General features: G+C 36.1%; 2 protein-coding genes and 2 pseudogenes across 2 annotated transcripts; 3 read left to right on the top strand and 1 right to left on the bottom strand.

Annotated features, from left to right (window-relative positions):
* The first annotated feature begins 803 nt into the window (after positions 1-803).
* On the top strand, positions 804-1625 carry LOC120184214 (21 kDa seed protein-like). Its single transcript, XM_039188736.1, has one exon. It carries the CDS (start codon positions 849-851, stop codon positions 1476-1478), a length of 630 nt encoding a protein of 209 aa, XP_039044667.1. The 5' UTR covers positions 804-848; the 3' UTR covers positions 1479-1625.
* A 1728-nt stretch (positions 1626-3353) lies between these two features.
* On the top strand, positions 3354-11099 carry LOC120184215 (annotated as a pseudogene).
* A 974-nt stretch (positions 11100-12073) lies between these two features.
* Positions 12074-13972, bottom strand: LOC120184213 (annotated as a pseudogene).
* Positions 13973-15236: 1264 nt separating this feature from the next.
* Positions 15237-16184, top strand: LOC120184037 (mitotic-spindle organizing protein 1A-like). The gene is made up of 2 exons (XM_039188610.1): positions 15237-15260; positions 15787-16184. The coding sequence occupies exon 2, from the start codon at positions 15796-15798 to the stop codon at positions 16015-16017; it is 222 nt and encodes a 73-aa protein (XP_039044541.1). The 5' UTR covers positions 15237-15260; positions 15787-15795; the 3' UTR covers positions 16018-16184.
* Positions 16185-17283: the final 1099 nt, after the last annotated feature.

The raw sequence follows: 17283 nt of genomic DNA on the forward strand, positions 1-17283 counted from the left end.
ATTTTGGCAAATCCAAAAAAAGTTGGTTAAAATCGTATATTATAAGGTATTTTTGGTCACTGAGGCGATTTTCTCTAAAATAAAAAGTATTGTCTTTTTAATTAACTCAGAGATATAATTTTTTAATTATTTCTTAAAAGAGTGTATTTTCTACCAACCGGTGAGCAGAATATATATTAAGCTCAATATATTTATACCTTAAAAAATGATTTTGTGCATAAGGTGATTAACTTTTTCAATGTTGTATTTTTAGGTGTTTGAACTGTAACGACGTTAAATTTACATGTTATCTAACACGTATCACGCATATAAAATTTCAAAAATCATTTTATTTAAAAAAATTTAATATTGTAATTTTAAAACAACTCCCCAAATTCTACATTTTTCGTTGTGGATCGACTGCAATCGGTCTATGGCCATCACCGTTGACACATCAAAACCATATTGCCGTCCTTCACCCACCGTGAAGCAGCGCCGATTGTCGTAAAAACGTCGCGAAGGTCGATGGATTTATAGTCTTTTTGTTGCCGTTTTCTGGCGATTTCGACTGCTACAGTAATTCGTACGTTACACGATCGGTAGTGATCCTTCTCCGTTGATAGTGTGGGGATAAGAGGGAGAAAAACGACGAGGGGGTTTAATTTTTTATTTTTCTTTTTTAAAATAATATTTTTATTATTAAAAAATTAAAAAATATAACGCTAGATACCTAAAAATATAACAATAAAAACATTATACACCTATTATTACCAAAATCCAAAACAAACTACGCAACCAAGCTTCATGCACCTATACCTCTATAAATTGGTCCAAACAAACTACGCAACCAGCACCCAAAACACTAAACCATGAAAACTATATCAGCTGCAGCTTTGTTCATCTTCTTTCTCTTCTCCGTAGCCAACGCTGCAAAGGAGCCGGTGCTCGATACTGATGGCGAACCGCTCCGCTCCGGCCTTGAATACTACATCGTGTCAGCGATACGAGGTGCTGGTGGTGGTGGGCTCGACTTAGCCTCATCTGAACTGTCTTGTCCGAAATTCGTAGTCCAAGAAATGTTTTCAAACGGTAGGCCGGTGTTCTTTCATCCCGTCGACACTAATGATCCCGTCGTCTATGTTTCCACCGATGTAAACATACAGTTCATCGGCATAGACGCGTACTGCCGAGATGTGCCTACATGGAGCGTCGGCAATTATGATCCTTCCGCAGGACAATGGTGGCTCACAACCGGTGGGGATGTAGGTAACCCTGGTCCTCAAACTTTGTCCAACTGGTTCAAGATCGAGAAAGATGGATATGATTACAGACTGAGATTCTGCCCTTCGGTGTGCGATTCGTGCGTAAGATTATGCAACGAAATTGACAGATTTTCTTATGATGAGATGCTTCGTTTAGGTCTCACTAATGGAAATGGGTGGCCATTCGTCTTTGTCAAAGCATCTAAAGCTATAAAACAAGTTGTTGACAATCAGTGATGATCTTATGTAAGAACCGAACGTGTAGTCTGTTTTAGTTTCTCAGTAATGAATAAAGTGCATGGTTCACAAAAAAAAAGCATCAATGTAGTGAACCATGTCGTGTAAGTTTGGGAAATGTGATGTTCGATTGTGGTTTGTTTTCTACTTTCGTGATTTGTCTTTCATCCATAATTAATTTAAATTTTGAAATTATATCGAGCCTTGACCAAACGTATTAACTTATCAGGACCCTGGTTGTTATCAGGACTGCCTTACCTTGTTTCTCCTATACTTTCTTTAATGAAATTTCATTTTCATTGACAGAAAAAAGGACGTATATGATACTATTAATCCAATGAAATTTATTTTTCCTTCTCGACTAAATATACATTTCGGCATTTGGATTTAACTTTAATGTGTAATTTGATGTTTAATTTTTTTTTGTCTAATTAAGTACATGAACTTATATTTAGGATTCATTTTGATACCTAATTTTTTCCTCCAATTTGGTACTTGAACTTAACTTGTTGGCTCAAATTGATGCCCAACATTACTTTTTTTTTTGGGTCCAAATTAGTAGTGCAATAAATGATTTATTTGAACCATGAAGCCAAGGTTATGCATAAGGATGGTCATAAGTCAAATTGAGTCTAATTTTTAACTCATCTTACCACGGCCATAGTATAACAATCTTCTATTCGTCACCCGACCCGAAGTACGATCTGATTCTTAAGGCAAAAATTTGCACATTACCTGATCCGACCCAATATGCACGCACGCACACAACTCAAATCCAACCTACTTTTATCTTTAAAAGTCTAACTTGACCTGAACCGAATTCATTTAAAATAAAAAACTCAATCTTGTCAACTCGAATCGATTAGAAACCATCGAAGTTCGTGTCAAATACCTATCCCTATTTCAATTTGAACCTAAAAGTCAAGTTCAAGTACCTATTTAGATAAACAAATTTGCCTTAAAATCAGGTTCAGGTACATAATTCGAAAAAAAAAACATTTAGGTAACTAAATTGCATATTGAAGCCAAGTTCATTTACCAAATATATATTTACCATTTTTTTCTCCATGGTACAAGAACAAGACCCAATCCTTAAGCCCAAACTTATCTTTTGGAACCCAAAGTATTAATGGATCTTATTCTCACCCTAGTGAAGGCCCATCAACCTTTTGTTTTTGCTTCGAATTGGAATCAGAAACCTTCGCTTGTAGGCATGTAAATTAACTGAACGTTCAACGAACCGTACGGTAGGAAGTTCGTTTATGTTCGTTTATTTATTAAATGAACGAACATGAACAAGATTTTGTGTTCGTTTAATTAAATGAACGAACATGAACAAATGGTTCGTTCGTTCATTTACGTTCGTGAACGTTCGATTATATGTTCGTTCATTTATGTTCGTTCATTTATGTTCATTTATGTTCGTTCATTTATGTTTGTTCATTTATGTTCGAGTAGAGGGCAAGTTGAATATGTTACGAAGATTATTGAAGTTGTTTGGATTTCAAGAAGATTTTTTTGTTAAACAAATTAACTTTAAGACTTTATTATGTTCATATAGCTTATTTATGATTTATGTATGTTTTTGTCATATTCTAACAAATTAACTCTAAAGTTACATGTTATATTAATGAATTTTAAGTTGTTATTATTGTTCTTTACTTTTTTTTTACATTCGTTTGTTGTGTTCGAATAAATTTTTTTATGTTTGTGTTGTTCATTTATTATGTTCGTTTATTGTATTCGTTTATATTCGTTTGTTCGTATTCGTTTATGTTCGTTTATTATTTAAATGAACGAATATAAACAAACTATATTCATTTATATTCGTCTTCGTTTATGATAACGAAAGGAACATACCCAGTTCGTGTGCGGTTCCTTTACATGCCTATTCGCTTGTTTGTTCACTCTAGCGACTTTCTTCAGCCTTCCCACAGCAACTTAACAATAATCCCACTGTTGATTTTCGCTTCTTGTATCTACAAACAAGCCAAAAGCAATGTCTCTACACGATCAATACGACGCCGGGAATAAAGACGGAGAAGAACTAGATGACGTTGAGCTCTCCGGCAGCGAAAACGGCGACGGTTTTGACGAGGACATGGAAGCCCTAAAGAAAGCCTGCCTGCGCACCGGAACCGACCTTAACGGTCTCGAATTCGTCCCTGTCGACAACGACCGACCTTCCACTTCGGATGCCGACGCCTCGGCTGCGTCCAGGGACACGGGGAGCGACGATGATATGGAGATTTTCCGGAGTGTACGGGATCGTTTAGCGCTTTCCCTGGACGTTTGTGATACTCTTTCTATGGAGCCTCTCTGCACTCTTCCTCCGGTTTCTGCTGATGGGGATGCTGAAGACGATTTGGATACTCTTCGCGTCATCCAGAAGCGGTTTTTGGCTTATTCTACTGATGGTAAGTATCTATCCTCCTTGAAACTTTGGTTTCACAGTTTAGTGGGTTGGTGTTTTAATTAATTCTATTTAACTGGATAGTGAATTTCCTGTTTCGTGTACGAATATAGAATTTTCATTGCTTCATTATTGACTAAAATGTTAAATCTAAACCCATCTCGATATCTTCTTAAGTTCTGAATTTTGTGCCTTATTTTTTTTCAGTTCAATATCAAATTTTTAGTAGTGAAAATTTGTCTGAAGGTTGAACTAGCAGAATTACTACTAAAATACCGATATAGAAATTACAATTTTGATTGCATGTGTAAGTTGGTAGAAGCGAACAAGTGAAAACTATGTCAAAGATTTTCTGTCCATTTTTTGGGGTTTCAGAATTTTAAGTCTAAGAGATCTTATGTGGTCTGAAGTTTTTTCTTTTCTCTTCTTTTCTTTTCTTGCTAAATTGTAACTTTTTTCATATTGAACGCCAGCCAAATGTGACAAAATTTGTTTCTTTTTTAATCTCAGGAACCCTCTCTCTCAGAGATGTTTGTGAGATTCTTAACTGTATTCATCAAATTTGTAGTAATTTATTTTAGAAACAAGTAGCTATTGTGGTGGATTTTCAGGTTAAATTGTGGTGCATAATATTGTTAGATGTGTTGAAGGCAATGGTTATTTGTTAAAACATGAAAATTACCTGTGGTTGCTGCTCGTTTATGCCCCTGGTTTGCATTTCTTTTATTTATGTTGATCAGACACATGGAAAAACAGCAGAGAGGATGATATGGAGAAAAGAGAGTCCACTTATATGACTAGCACACCCTTAGAGGAAGTAACAGGCAATGATATTTGTGAAAGATTTCAAGATCATGAGCAGTCTGGTAATATTTCTCATGTTTCAATTGACAATGTGGAGATGCAGTCTCTAGGTTTAGTTCAGTTGGACCAGTCTGATGTCCATGAGTTATCAACATATAAGTCCTCAAGGTTCCCGAAGTCTGCCCAGCTTCTGTTTGATGCAATTAAAAGGAACAGGTCTTATCAGAAGCTTCTTCGATGTAAGTTTACTCAGATTGAAGTTAAAATTGAGGAGAACAAGAAATTGAAGGAACGTGTTAAAATTCTTAGAGATTTTCAGGTTTCTTGCAAAAAATTAACAGGCCGAGCATTATCAGCTAAGAAGGATCCTCGTATACGGTTAATTTCAGCAAGAAAGTCAAGGACTTCTAAGGATCCTGAGGTGACCACTTTTCTCTCTGGTCTTTTATGCTTCTATTTATTCTCATATAGTTATATATGTGTGTTTATTTAATTTTTGGAATGAACAATAAAGGTAGTCAAGTGTTTTTTATATTTATCATTTAACTGTCCAAAGTTTCTATTCCCATGTTAACAGATATTTATTATGGTACATCATGCACTTTAAAATATTTTCTGCATATACCATGTTGTAAGTTTCAGCGTGTCACTAACTAGATCTGTTGCATGGATCTTTTCCCTGTATTCCTAAATACCAACAACTAATAGTATTTTGGGTTTATTTTATTTTCCTTTTTCTTGTGATTGGGGGTGGGAGCTTCGCATGTAATAGTTAGCTATAATTTATTTCTCCATATCTAGTGTTGTCAAGGTGTGCACCTATGGGCACCTGGTGTGTCTAGTGATGCTTTTTTCCCCCCTGTAAGTTGATGACGCAAAAATTAATTTCTCAATGATTGGTTGTTTGCATCTGTGTCTTGTGAAGTTAAGGTATAGTTATTGTTTTTGCCGCTGCAGGTTAATGATAAAAAGGTCACTGTTGATTATGGTCCACCTGAGAACTCTAGTGTAGCCAGTTACAAAATGGCTTTAATGGAATTTCCACTTAGACTTCAGCGGAAAAAATGGTCCAGAGAAGAAAGAGAAAATCTTGAAAGGGGAATAAGGCAGCAATTTCAAGAGGCACTTCAAGTTTCAGTGGATTGGTTGAGGTGTGTTTTTCTAATTGTTAAAGAATTTGTTTTTGTTCCATATGATATCTATATCATTTCTGTGTGTCTGAACTCTGAAGTCATGTCTTAAATTGATTATGGTTTGCAACACAAGACTAGTTATGCATTTTGCGATTCACATTAGGATAATTTTATAATTTGTTAACTGTTATGCTATGGATGAATGATATTCTTTGTAATATCTCTTACATGTTCCTTGCAAATTTATTATGATATATCACCATATCTTGGGTTTGTATACTGGAGATAATAAATTTTATGCACTGCTCATATCTGTTCAAGAGTATGTATTGTAGCTTGTCTGATAACAAGGATTTGGGGGCTGTTTATTGCATCTTTATGAGATGGTTATCTTATGTTTGAACATCTCAATTGTCATTTAATTGCAGAAAATAAAATAAAAAGCAACTGGAAGCATATAAGTTGTTTTTCTTATCGTCCTAATTTCATAGACTTGGATCAAGAAAATTCTGTGTTAGTTGTTTAATATTCATATACTTCTGGGATGCCACTAAACTTAGAACGATACATTTCTCTCTCTTTTGACTTTGTTGACCATTTGACATATTTATTATACTCATGCACTTTATCTTGCCAGTAGTTCAGATTGGCCACCTCAAGATGGAAATAATTTGGATAGCATCATTGCAACAGTTAAAGATCTTGAAATCACCCCAGAGAGGACTAGGGAATTTCTTCCTAAAGTGGATTGGGATCAGTTAGCTTCCCTTTATGTTAAGGGTCGTTCTGGAGCAGAATGTAAAACACGGTAAGCATCTTCTGCTTGGTAATCCTTTTTCTGTGTACAGATATATAATGAATATGTTTCGAAGGGATGATAATCTTTAAAGCGTTTGGTTTCTTTTCTGTGGTTGCATTTGTTTACTTCCTTGACTGCCGTGAAACACAACACTGACTAGCATAAATTGAACTTGCTCGGTACACCTCACATTTGGAAAATTTTGCTTTGCATCTAAAAGAGAAGGTCCAATTTAACAAGTTCCACTTCTTTGTTTGTTGCCGGGAATGGTTTTATATACAAATTTATTGTTTGGCAGCCTATTGATGCTGAAAACCCAGTAACAAGTTCCACTTTGTTGTCTGAACATTTTTACATGACTAACGCTGTTCAGTCCCATTTAAATTCTGGAAAATTTAACCCTTTTCTGCTTTAAGGAATAGAGATAATGCTAGAGTTTCAGCATTTCACTTTGTACGTTGAAATATTGCAGTTTGCCCTTCATATTTGTGCCTTTCTTTTTGTTATCATTGATTTTTGTATATTTTTAGTTTCAGGGGACTTGTGACTTTTGCTATATCCTTAAATCTGTCGCTTTTTTCTTAACTTATTTTGTATGCTTTTTGTTACCAAATTCTTGTTTACTGTCCTTGCTTTTCTTCTCTTTGTTCTGTTCTATTTTTGGGCTAGAAAATACATAAAACATGCTTTTTCTTGATTGTGGGGCCAGGCCTATCTATTTCCACCATTGAATGAATTTCTTACATCCTACGACCATATCATCCTTATTATTTTTTCAGAGGCGCGTGTCTGACAAACCTAGTTTCTTAGATGTCCCTGAAGTTGCCAATCACATATGCTTCTACAAATATTGGTTTTCTTTTTCTTTTCCTTTAAAAAATATACCAACATGTGTTATACTTTCCAGGTTCATGTTTACTTTGTTTCAGTCCTCAATCTGTATAGTTGTTAACTAGTTTTTCATGTTCATTGATTTTCTCTGAAACATGTGTCCTTTCTTCAATGAGGAAAGCTTATCAGATGTCTCTGACGATGACAATCACAGATGTGTTAACCATTGTTGGATTTGAATAAATGTGCAAGATTTGTGCTGGTCAGACAAGTTGGACTCCTACATGACATCTGCTTTACACAAAACAGTGGAATTTACTGTTTAATGCATCTGATGATTGTCATCAAGTTGTCTGTGATGCTCTCATTTTCATGCCCTTCAGACCAGAACCATTGTTTTGACATTATCTTTTTTATGATTTTATCTTTATATTCGTCTTTCATTCGTGCAGCTGGCTGAATCATGAAGATCCCCTCATCAATGGCAATCCGTGGACTGCTGAAGAAGATAAGAATCTTTTATTTATTGCTGAAGAAAGGGGGATTGATAATTGGCTTGATATTGCTGTATTATTGGGGTCAAACAGAACCCCGTTTCAATGTTTGACACTGTATTAGAGGAGTTTGAATGCGTGCATACTGAAAAGGGAATGGACCGAGGAGGATGATGATCAACTTCACATTGCTGTTGAGGTTTTTGGCGAATGTGATTGGCAATCTGTGGCTTCTACATTGAAAGGACGGACTGGCACTCAATGCTCTAATAGGTTAGTTAAACTGCTCCATTTTACTTGTTTCTAATTGGAGTCGTACCTTTCCTGCTAATGACACTAAATCTGTTCTGCTGAGAGTGAATTGAGGAAACATTTAAGTTAGACCCCTTGCTCTGTATATTGAATTCATTATTCCGTCATCTATAGATTTGATCTATTCCGACATATGCTACCTTCCATAAGTTTATTTTATCATTCTTTTGACGTGTAATTGGTATCGTTATCAGTTTCTTGGACTAATAAGATTCTTCTGATCTGCAGATGGAAAAAATCACTTCATCCAACCAGGCAAAGAATTGGGAGATGGACACGTGATGAAGACAAACGCTTAAAAGTGGCTGTGATACTTTTTGGCCCTAAAAATTGGAGAAAAATAGCTGAAATCGTTCCTGGTCGAACTCAAGTGCAGTGTAGGGAAAGGTATGGTATAGAAATCTTTAAATCAACTAAGATGGTGTTTCTTAAATAAAATTACTAATCTTTCATTCTGTTGCCAGGTGGGTCAATACTTTAGATCCAGCTTTGAATATAGGCACATGGACTGAAGAAGAAGACTCATGACTGGAGGCTGCCATTGAAGAACATGGATATTGCTGGTCAAAGATTGCCACATGTATGTCTTCACGAACTGATAACCAGTGTTGGAGGTATGAAGAAGATTTTAGCTATCGGGTTTAGGTTGCACTCTAAATAGTTAATGTCTAGCTACATGTTTCTCATTGCCATAAAGCTAAACCTCGCTGAAGATTGATCTTGAGAATGATATCAAGTTTGATTTTCTGGTTATTGTTATATTTGTGCGTACCAATACCATGTTTTGTTTTTCTGTACCTCTTAACTGCAACTTCTGTCTTTTATATAGGAGGTGGAAATGGTTAAATCCTGAAGCAGTGCCTTTGCTTCGAGAAGCTTAACAAGCTACAAAAGTACGTTAAGCTTCTCTTATATCTAATTTTGTAGATCGGGAGTCCGAGCGACCTGCCCTTGGCCCCAATGATTTTAATATTCAATTACCAATTATAACTGCAATATCTGAAACGGAAAACACAAATTGGCCAAGTAAAAGGAAGCGAAGGAAAAACGAATTGCCAATGATAGCTGCAACTCCTGAGCCAGAAAATACGAATCTGCCAAGTAAAGGAAAAAGGAAACAAAGGTATGACTGTCATGCTATATTTCATTTTTAACTTATTCTGATTGTAGTTTGATTCATCCTTTTGTCCTACGCAGAGGTAGTAGGCCAGACTCTGAGGAGGAAAATGCTGCAACAATAAGGTGAGACATTTTACATCCAATTTCATAGCTCCTTACTCTACAGAATGAAGTTCCTCTAGTATCATTTTGCCTGTTATCATTCCTGTTTCAGTTCTTGTATATTCCATTCAAATTATGATTTTCCTGTTTAACTGTTTATGATCTCGTACTTTGTCCCTGTGCTACAGGCTTTCTGCAGAAAAGATGAGCCGCAAGAGTTGTAGAAAAGGAGCTCAAGCTGGTCTTGCTGAAGTTCCAGGTATAATCAATGAAAATGAGGCTGAAACTGCTAGTGGACATGATTTTGTTAGGAAGATTAGAAGAAACGCACCTTCGGAGAATAATAATTGTACTGAACGAGCAAAAGATGTTACCTTTCAAAAGAAAAGAAAGAGAGAACCGCCTTCAGGAAATAATAATCATACTGAACCAGCACATGTTGCCATTCAAGGGAAAATAAGACAGCCACCTTCAGGACGTACTAATTACAGTGACAAAGTGCAGGATGGTGGTGTTCAGACAGAGAAAAGAAAAGAACAGCCACAGAGTAGTAAATGCATTGAATCAGTGCAGGATAATTCCTCATCTCACCCTCTTTCAACATTGCGTATGACCACGAATCATCAGGCTGAATCATTAGGCAGCAGTCTTACTATGAGGAGGAGAAAGAATCACAGAGGAGCACCTAAACAGTGTTCCCTGAGGAGTGTTAACGAATTGCATGAAGAGCATTATTCAATCTGTTCAGAGAATTCTGTGTTTTCAGGGGGCGATGACGGTGCTGAAGTGGTGCAGAACAGTAGTGTATAGTTGGAAAATCTTGGTGCGGGGGAGGCTTCTAGGAAGAAGAGTTTTACCAAACCAAGATCCAAGAGGAAAACATGCATGACTCTATCAGCCTCTCAAAGTTCAAGGATCGTTGAAGCTAAGGATTCAGGAAAGAAAAATACGAAAAAGAGGGGAACACGACAGCAGCACAGCAAGAGCAGAAATATCAACAAGCAATCTGGAGTCGAAGATCATCAAACGCTTGCTTGCTTCCTTCACAATAAATTGAAGAAGAGAAGGCATGGAACTGTTGAAAATGCTCAGTTGTCAACTTTGGTAGGGAGCAAGGTCGATGATGTGGTGAGGGCACCAGACAAGCTGATTGAGGAAGACATGACCCTTGCATGTTGGCGCAAGCAGTTGAAGAGGCGGGTAACCATCGCACAAAGTGGCGACATGTCCAAATAAAAGGTTGGAAAATAAGTACATGTGGGATCAATTGATTCACGGCAAAAACCTCTACCATTCATTTTATCAGATACATTTAGGTCGAGACGATAAGAAAAAAAAAAGATTTTTAGCTGCCTGCGTGCCTGCGCGCCTGCGCCTAAGAGGTAGATGAGATGGTTGATTCCACCTGGGACCTAGCTCCGAATATTTCGTTTCAATGATCTTTTAGTGGATGTTTCATTGGACAGTAAATAGATCATAATAATACACCCTAGGATCTCATACCTACCCCTTCTGTAGTTTATTAAATGCCAGTTTTGTATTTATGATCATTTTTCCTTTGAAGGGGCATTTGCCCGGAGAGAGAATTTTGTTAACCCCTCAAGTGGGGTGAGTGTTAGAATTGAGTGATTTTTTTGTCAAATTGATAACTTTTATTTCGTTATTTTAATTAAATACTAACATTATCTATATTATACATATGAATTGCATGGCCAACTCAGTTGGTAGAGCGCAAGACTCTTAATCTTGTGATCGTGAGATCGAGTCTCACGGTGGGTAATTTATAATTCAGAGGTCTCCCATGGAAGCTGATCTTAACCTGACGTTAGGGTCAGTCTACTATCTTATCTTCCCCTTACTCCATTACATATGAGAATAAGGGTTAGCTAATAATCTATATTATACATATATTCTAAAAATATACTTGTATCATATTGCCATTTCATTTATAAATGGCAAGTCGAGGACTGGAGTTCATTGTATCATATAATATTGTAATAGTTTCATCCATTTTCCATCAAATATGATCATTTCCTTTCTCTTTTGTACATTAGGCAAATTTCCCTTTTTATCCAAGTATTTAAAATACTCTTTATCTAGATACATTATTTTTTATCTAGATAATTGAACATCCTTATTTTATCTATATACATAAAAAATTAATCAATATTCCATGTCACTTTTAAATAGAAAATAATATGTATGTACAAATTTACTTCAATAAGCTCATTACAAGCATGAGATACGTATTTTTAAAATAAATAGAATGCTACTCAAATAGCACTATAATAATTAATATATAAAATTTAACAATACATCATTTCACAAATTGATTGCGGAAAACACGTCAATTCATATACTTTTATTTATAATTAAAAACAATATTGTATTACAACACAAATTCACTTCAATGTAATAAAATAATAAATATTAAGAACAGCTTTAGTAGTTATATTTTATTTATTAATTTGAATTATTTAGGAGCAAAGAGAGAAGTGCGTTGGATATAGTAAAACAACTACATTTAAAATATCCAACTTTAACAACCAAACCCAAAACAGAGAGGATAGTGCACCTGGTAACATCCGAACAAAGTAAAAATAACTCAAAAGATCCAACATTTTAAACAAAATCTTAAAACGTTTTGAAAATGCTGTGGCAGTTGTTTCATATTGTGATTACTCACTCAAGGCAAGGCATGCAAGTAGTCTAGCATCGACCAATTCCCCAAACTCTGACTACCCCATCTGTATAACCACTAAATAAAGTGCTTCCATCGGCGCTCCAGTTCAAGCTCGTGCAGTATATCTCCTGCAAATTCAAATGATCAATTCTTCATTCCCTTCTATTTGCAATAACCACAAATATAATTCCATCAATTGAACAATGCCGATTGCTGAATTAAGAGCCACTAAAAACCAGACTCAAACTCGGATGTGATTAATCTTTAATATTAATTAAGTGCCACTAAAAACCAGACTCAAACTCGGGTGTGATTAATCTTTAATATTTTTTCCATGTATTTGGAGGATCTAGAGAGGTCATATCCCCAATATCCATGTGTGTGTGGGGGGGGGGGCACGAAAAATGAAGTGTCCAACAGAATATTGAAGAACAAAGCTTTACCATTTGACTCGGGGAGTAACATAATGACACGTTCAAAGCTTTGAGCTTTATAAAAATAAGAATGATAATGTTCACAAATGCAGCCTTAACATGAAACAGGAACATGCCCAATTGGCAAATAACTCCCAATCAACAAACAGTACAATTTCTGGACATTAAATTTAAGGTGAAAATGCTAATCTGCATATTTTCAAGGTAAACGGCATTTATGAAGCAGCAAAATTCTATATGTTCATCATAAACAGAAGAATACAGAATCATAGTTAAGCTACACAGTACCTAAAATTTCATGCAAACTGTGACATTGAATAAAAAACAACAGTTTGGTAACAAACGGTGGAACATACAGCAAAATTATAAAACTTGGAATGAATAGTTATAATAAAGAAAGACATTATTACCTTCTTCTTGTTTGCATTATCGGTGACATCAGATTTCTCAGCCTCGGCCTTGAGATCAACCTTCAAGTCCTCCACAATGCTCTTGCTCTCCAGATCCCAGATCTTGATACTCTGCACAGTGGCAGCGCAAAGCCAGTACCTGTTTGGACTGAAGCAAAGCGAGTGAATGACAGAACCAGCATCGAAACTATAAAGCTTCTTTCCTTCAGCCAAATCCCAAAGCAGAATCACTCTGTCTTTTCCTCCACTAGCACACAAAGACCCATCAGGCGAAACGGCCACCGTGTTCACATAACCGGAGTGTCCGGCCAATGTGTTACGAAGCTTACAATTGGTCAAGTTCCAAACTTTCACAGTCTTATCCCACGAAGCTGACACAATAGTGGGCTGGAGAGTATTCGGGCTGAAACGAACACAGCTCACCCACTTCACCCACTCGGTATGTGCATCACCATATTGGATAGTGTATTTGCACTCCCCGAGTGTGTTCCAAAGCTTGATGCTTGATCACGTGAAGCCGAAACGATCTGACGGTTTTCAATAGAAAAGGCAACTGATAGCACATCCTTTGTGTGTCCGACGAAACGATGATCGGAGGTTCCAGCGTTCAAGTCCCAGAGTCGAAGCTCACCGTCCCAAGAACAGGAGAGGGCGAACTGTGAATCGGAAGAGAGGACAGCGTCTTGGACGAAGTGGGAGTGACCAGTGAGACGGCGGCGAGCGACGGCGTAGGTCTTTTCGTCTTTGGTCAATTGCCAAAGGATGATGGACTTGTCGCGGGAGGAAGTGACGATCATGTCGGAATTGTAGATGGGGGTGGCGATGGCTGTGACCATGTCGGTGTGGGCTCGCATGGTGCCGCGGAGGACCAATTCCTCGGAAGCCATTGTCGTTGGCGATTTGTGCGGCGGCTGGAGCTTGGGGTTTTCAAGGAAGACAAATGAAAGGCTGAGGAGGAGGTTGGGAAACGTAAATGAGAGCGTATAATAAGCTTATATTGTACCTGTCTACTAGAATTTATTACTACATTTGTTTAGCTTGGCAATTTGGTTTAGCTTTCTTCTTATTTTGATCACTACATTTTCATTTATTATAATTCGGTCACTTCAGTTATAATTTATTACTCAACCCTGTTTTTGTTACTCACGCCAATCAAACTATCAAAGTACATTAAGTATATTGTGGATGATGTGTTGCTTGCTCGTAAACTGGTAAATGGGTATAACATGAAAGGAAGGTCTCTTAGGTTCACATAATAGTTGATCTAAGGAAGGTGGTTGATCCTTGAGTTTAATTCACGACATGGAAGATTATCTCTTAGAATAAAATGTTTGAAATATAATATTATCTGAAAAATTAATAAAAATATTATATTACCATGTTTGAGCTCATTTGACAAAGTAAACTTACACACCTCAATTCAACTTCCGTCATCCCTTGAAACAAATTCTAAATATTTATTGCATCACCCTTTAGAGCGTATCTATTAAGCAATGCCTTCCATGAGACAACATTCTTTTTTATCCATGCAAATAAGCCTTCTCTCTGCCAGTTCTATTTCACCATATTTCGCATAAAGATTAACAAGAGAGAACCCAACAAAACCCCAACTTTTACACCTTCCCCATGCAACAATGCCCCAGAAATCAACTTTGAACTCAAAGAACAAGCTCTCAAAGTAGTCACTAAGCAATGCCCATTTTGCAAAACACCATCTTTCTTCATAAAAAAATACAAATCCAATTGATGATATCCGTAACCTTCATTAACTAGACCAGAAAATAGAGCAATTCAAGACACAGCATCTCTTTCAGGCATTCTATCAAGCACTTTACTAACATATCCAAAGCTCCCACATTTAGCATAAACATTCACTAAAGAGTTCCAATGTTCCATGACTGCAAATCTGGCTCAAACCCAATTCTTATTATCTTCCCATGAACAAATTTGGCTAAACTTAAAGACCCTTTTGAAGCACAATCAAGTAGAATATTGGAGTAATTTTTTTTAATAGTATGGAGTAAATTTAACTTTATTTATTTAAATATTTATTATTCAAATACAATTAAATAAATTATCTAAAAAAAATAAAGCGGATTCGATTATTTAACTCTCTTCGGCGTTTGTGGACTGGGTTCGTGGGCCTGGAGGAGCCTTTATCAGTTAGTAATCCAAAATGGTTTAATCAGATTATGATTTAGTGGGAAAATCAGGTTTGTTTTTACGCTCGTCGCTCTCAACTCTCGAGGTTAGGATTTGTATCTTTATTTGAATTTTGAATAAATTTGTGAAATCGGGGACACTATCTTGAATATTTCAATCAAAAAAGTCATCTTGGCTAAAATGTACTGTTTTTCCCGTTATTCGATGCGTTTATAACTGATTTGAGTGATATTTTAGATGATCTATGGATAAATTTCAGATGATTGCTTATTATCTTTGCTCATCATAGCCGTTTGATTCGTTATTGAGCAGTGGGAACTGGGAATTTCAAATCTTTATATTTTGGGGGTTTAATTGAAGATATCGTGTGGTTTTGCTATTAATTTGTTTTCATTTAAATCCGCTTTAAAATCCGAGTAATTTCACGAGCTGCATTCATTTCTTGCCCCCTGAAATTCACCGGAAAAAATTAGCTCTTGGAATTTTGCTTTTTAAGCTTACTAATGTGTTTTCTTGTCCTGCGGTATGATGAAATGATTCATGGTTCGTTGTTCGATGTATATTTGTAAGCTTGTAGAATCAAGCATAACTGCCTGAATAACTTTTTGTAGCTTGTTTTCATGGATCCGGACGCCGCACAAACCGCCCGAGAATCTCTAGATCTGGCATTTCACATGTCAAATATTCTCGACACGGGACTTGATCGGCATACTCTCTCGGTCCTCATTGCCCTCTGTGACTTGGGTCTGAACCCTGAGGCTTTGGCTGCTGTTGTCAAGGAACTCCAAAGGGAACCTACACCCCAGGCTCCGATGCCATCTTCTTCGTCACCGATACTTTAACCAGGTTTCCCATTTTGCTGTTTTCCAGTAAACTTAGGAGTAATGCACAAGAAGTTCGAGTTTGATTTGTTTCGACTTATGTCTTGTAATAGATACTTGGGTTTCTTAATTTCGAACACGATTGTGCTTGGTATTCACCTGAATGTGTATTCATTTTAAGGCTCCAATCCATCACCATGCATTTTGTCTCCGTTGGTGATTCCTTGCACTGTGTAATTCATTATCTTCACCATGCTGGAGCATATGAGTTTGTTGTTGTATGTTGTATTTGGTCTGGATTTCGGAGAATTGGCTGCTATTGATGTCTTTCCGTTGAAGTATAATTAGTGTTGTCCTAATATTCCCTAACATATCTTTAGAATCTTTCATCAAATTGTGACATCGAATACCTTGGTCGTTCCGTTTATATGAGCTCAGAAACCTCTTTTTGTCTATCGATCGTGTTAAGATCTGCGTGCAAGGATTTCAGTCTGTAGTTGCTTGTGTCCATTACAAATGTGCAATTGGTTTGAGTTGTAATGTCCTCATATTTCACATAGGGAGACCCAACTATAGCTTGGGATTCTTTGTATTTCCGAATCACTGTGTTTTATTCTGTGTTTCACTCTATTTATTAGATGGATTATATTCAGTTCCATCGTTGTTTATGGTGTTGAATCTCGTTCTTCTCTAGTGACTCAGACACCAATGTGATGAGGTGCACCAGGAGCTGCGAGAAGAGTTACTAGAGTGGCTCAGTTACGCCATTATCATTGTGTGCGGCATTTAATCGAACACGTAATCGGCAATATTATTAATGACTAGTTTTCTTACATTATGTATATATTAGATCGATGTCTTCCCATTATGAAAAAAAGGCAAATTACTTATAAATCTCATATGGTAAAGTCCGTCATGATTTCCAACTTAGGGGAAAAATAAAGATGTGACAACTATTTTGACGAAAGAAAAATATATTTATTGTAATTTTCTCTTTATTTTTTTAAAAGTACAATAATGGATGTTATGGGTTGAATTAAAGTATGTAAATAAATTGTATGTATTCAGAGTTTATTTATATATCATTACATTTTATCTTAATTTTCAAATTTTTATTCGAAATTACTGACATAAAAACTTAAATATAATTTCTTATTTGATTAAATATATAATTAAGACAGTTTTTATTACACGTATATATATATATATTTATTTGATTGAAATTTTCATAAAATATTATTGTAATCATTAGCAAGAAATTCATTTTATAATTATATATTATAAATA

The sequence above is a fragment of the Hibiscus syriacus genome, unplaced genomic scaffold (assembly GCF_006381635.1).
Source record: "Hibiscus syriacus cultivar Baekdansim isolate YM2019G1 unplaced genomic scaffold, ASM638163v2 tig00112857_pilon, whole genome shotgun sequence".
Taxonomy (NCBI): Eukaryota; Viridiplantae; Streptophyta; class Magnoliopsida; order Malvales; family Malvaceae; genus Hibiscus; species Hibiscus syriacus.

What these genes read in the sequence shown, in the direction of transcription:
- LOC120184214 (XM_039188736.1), top strand. Translation starts at nt 849, where the DNA reads ATGAAAACTATATCAGCTGCAGCTTTGTTCATCTTCTTTCTCTTCTCC.
- LOC120184037 (XM_039188610.1), top strand. Translation starts at nt 15,796, where the DNA reads ATGGATCCGGACGCCGCACAAACCGCCCGAGAATCTCTAGATCTGGCA.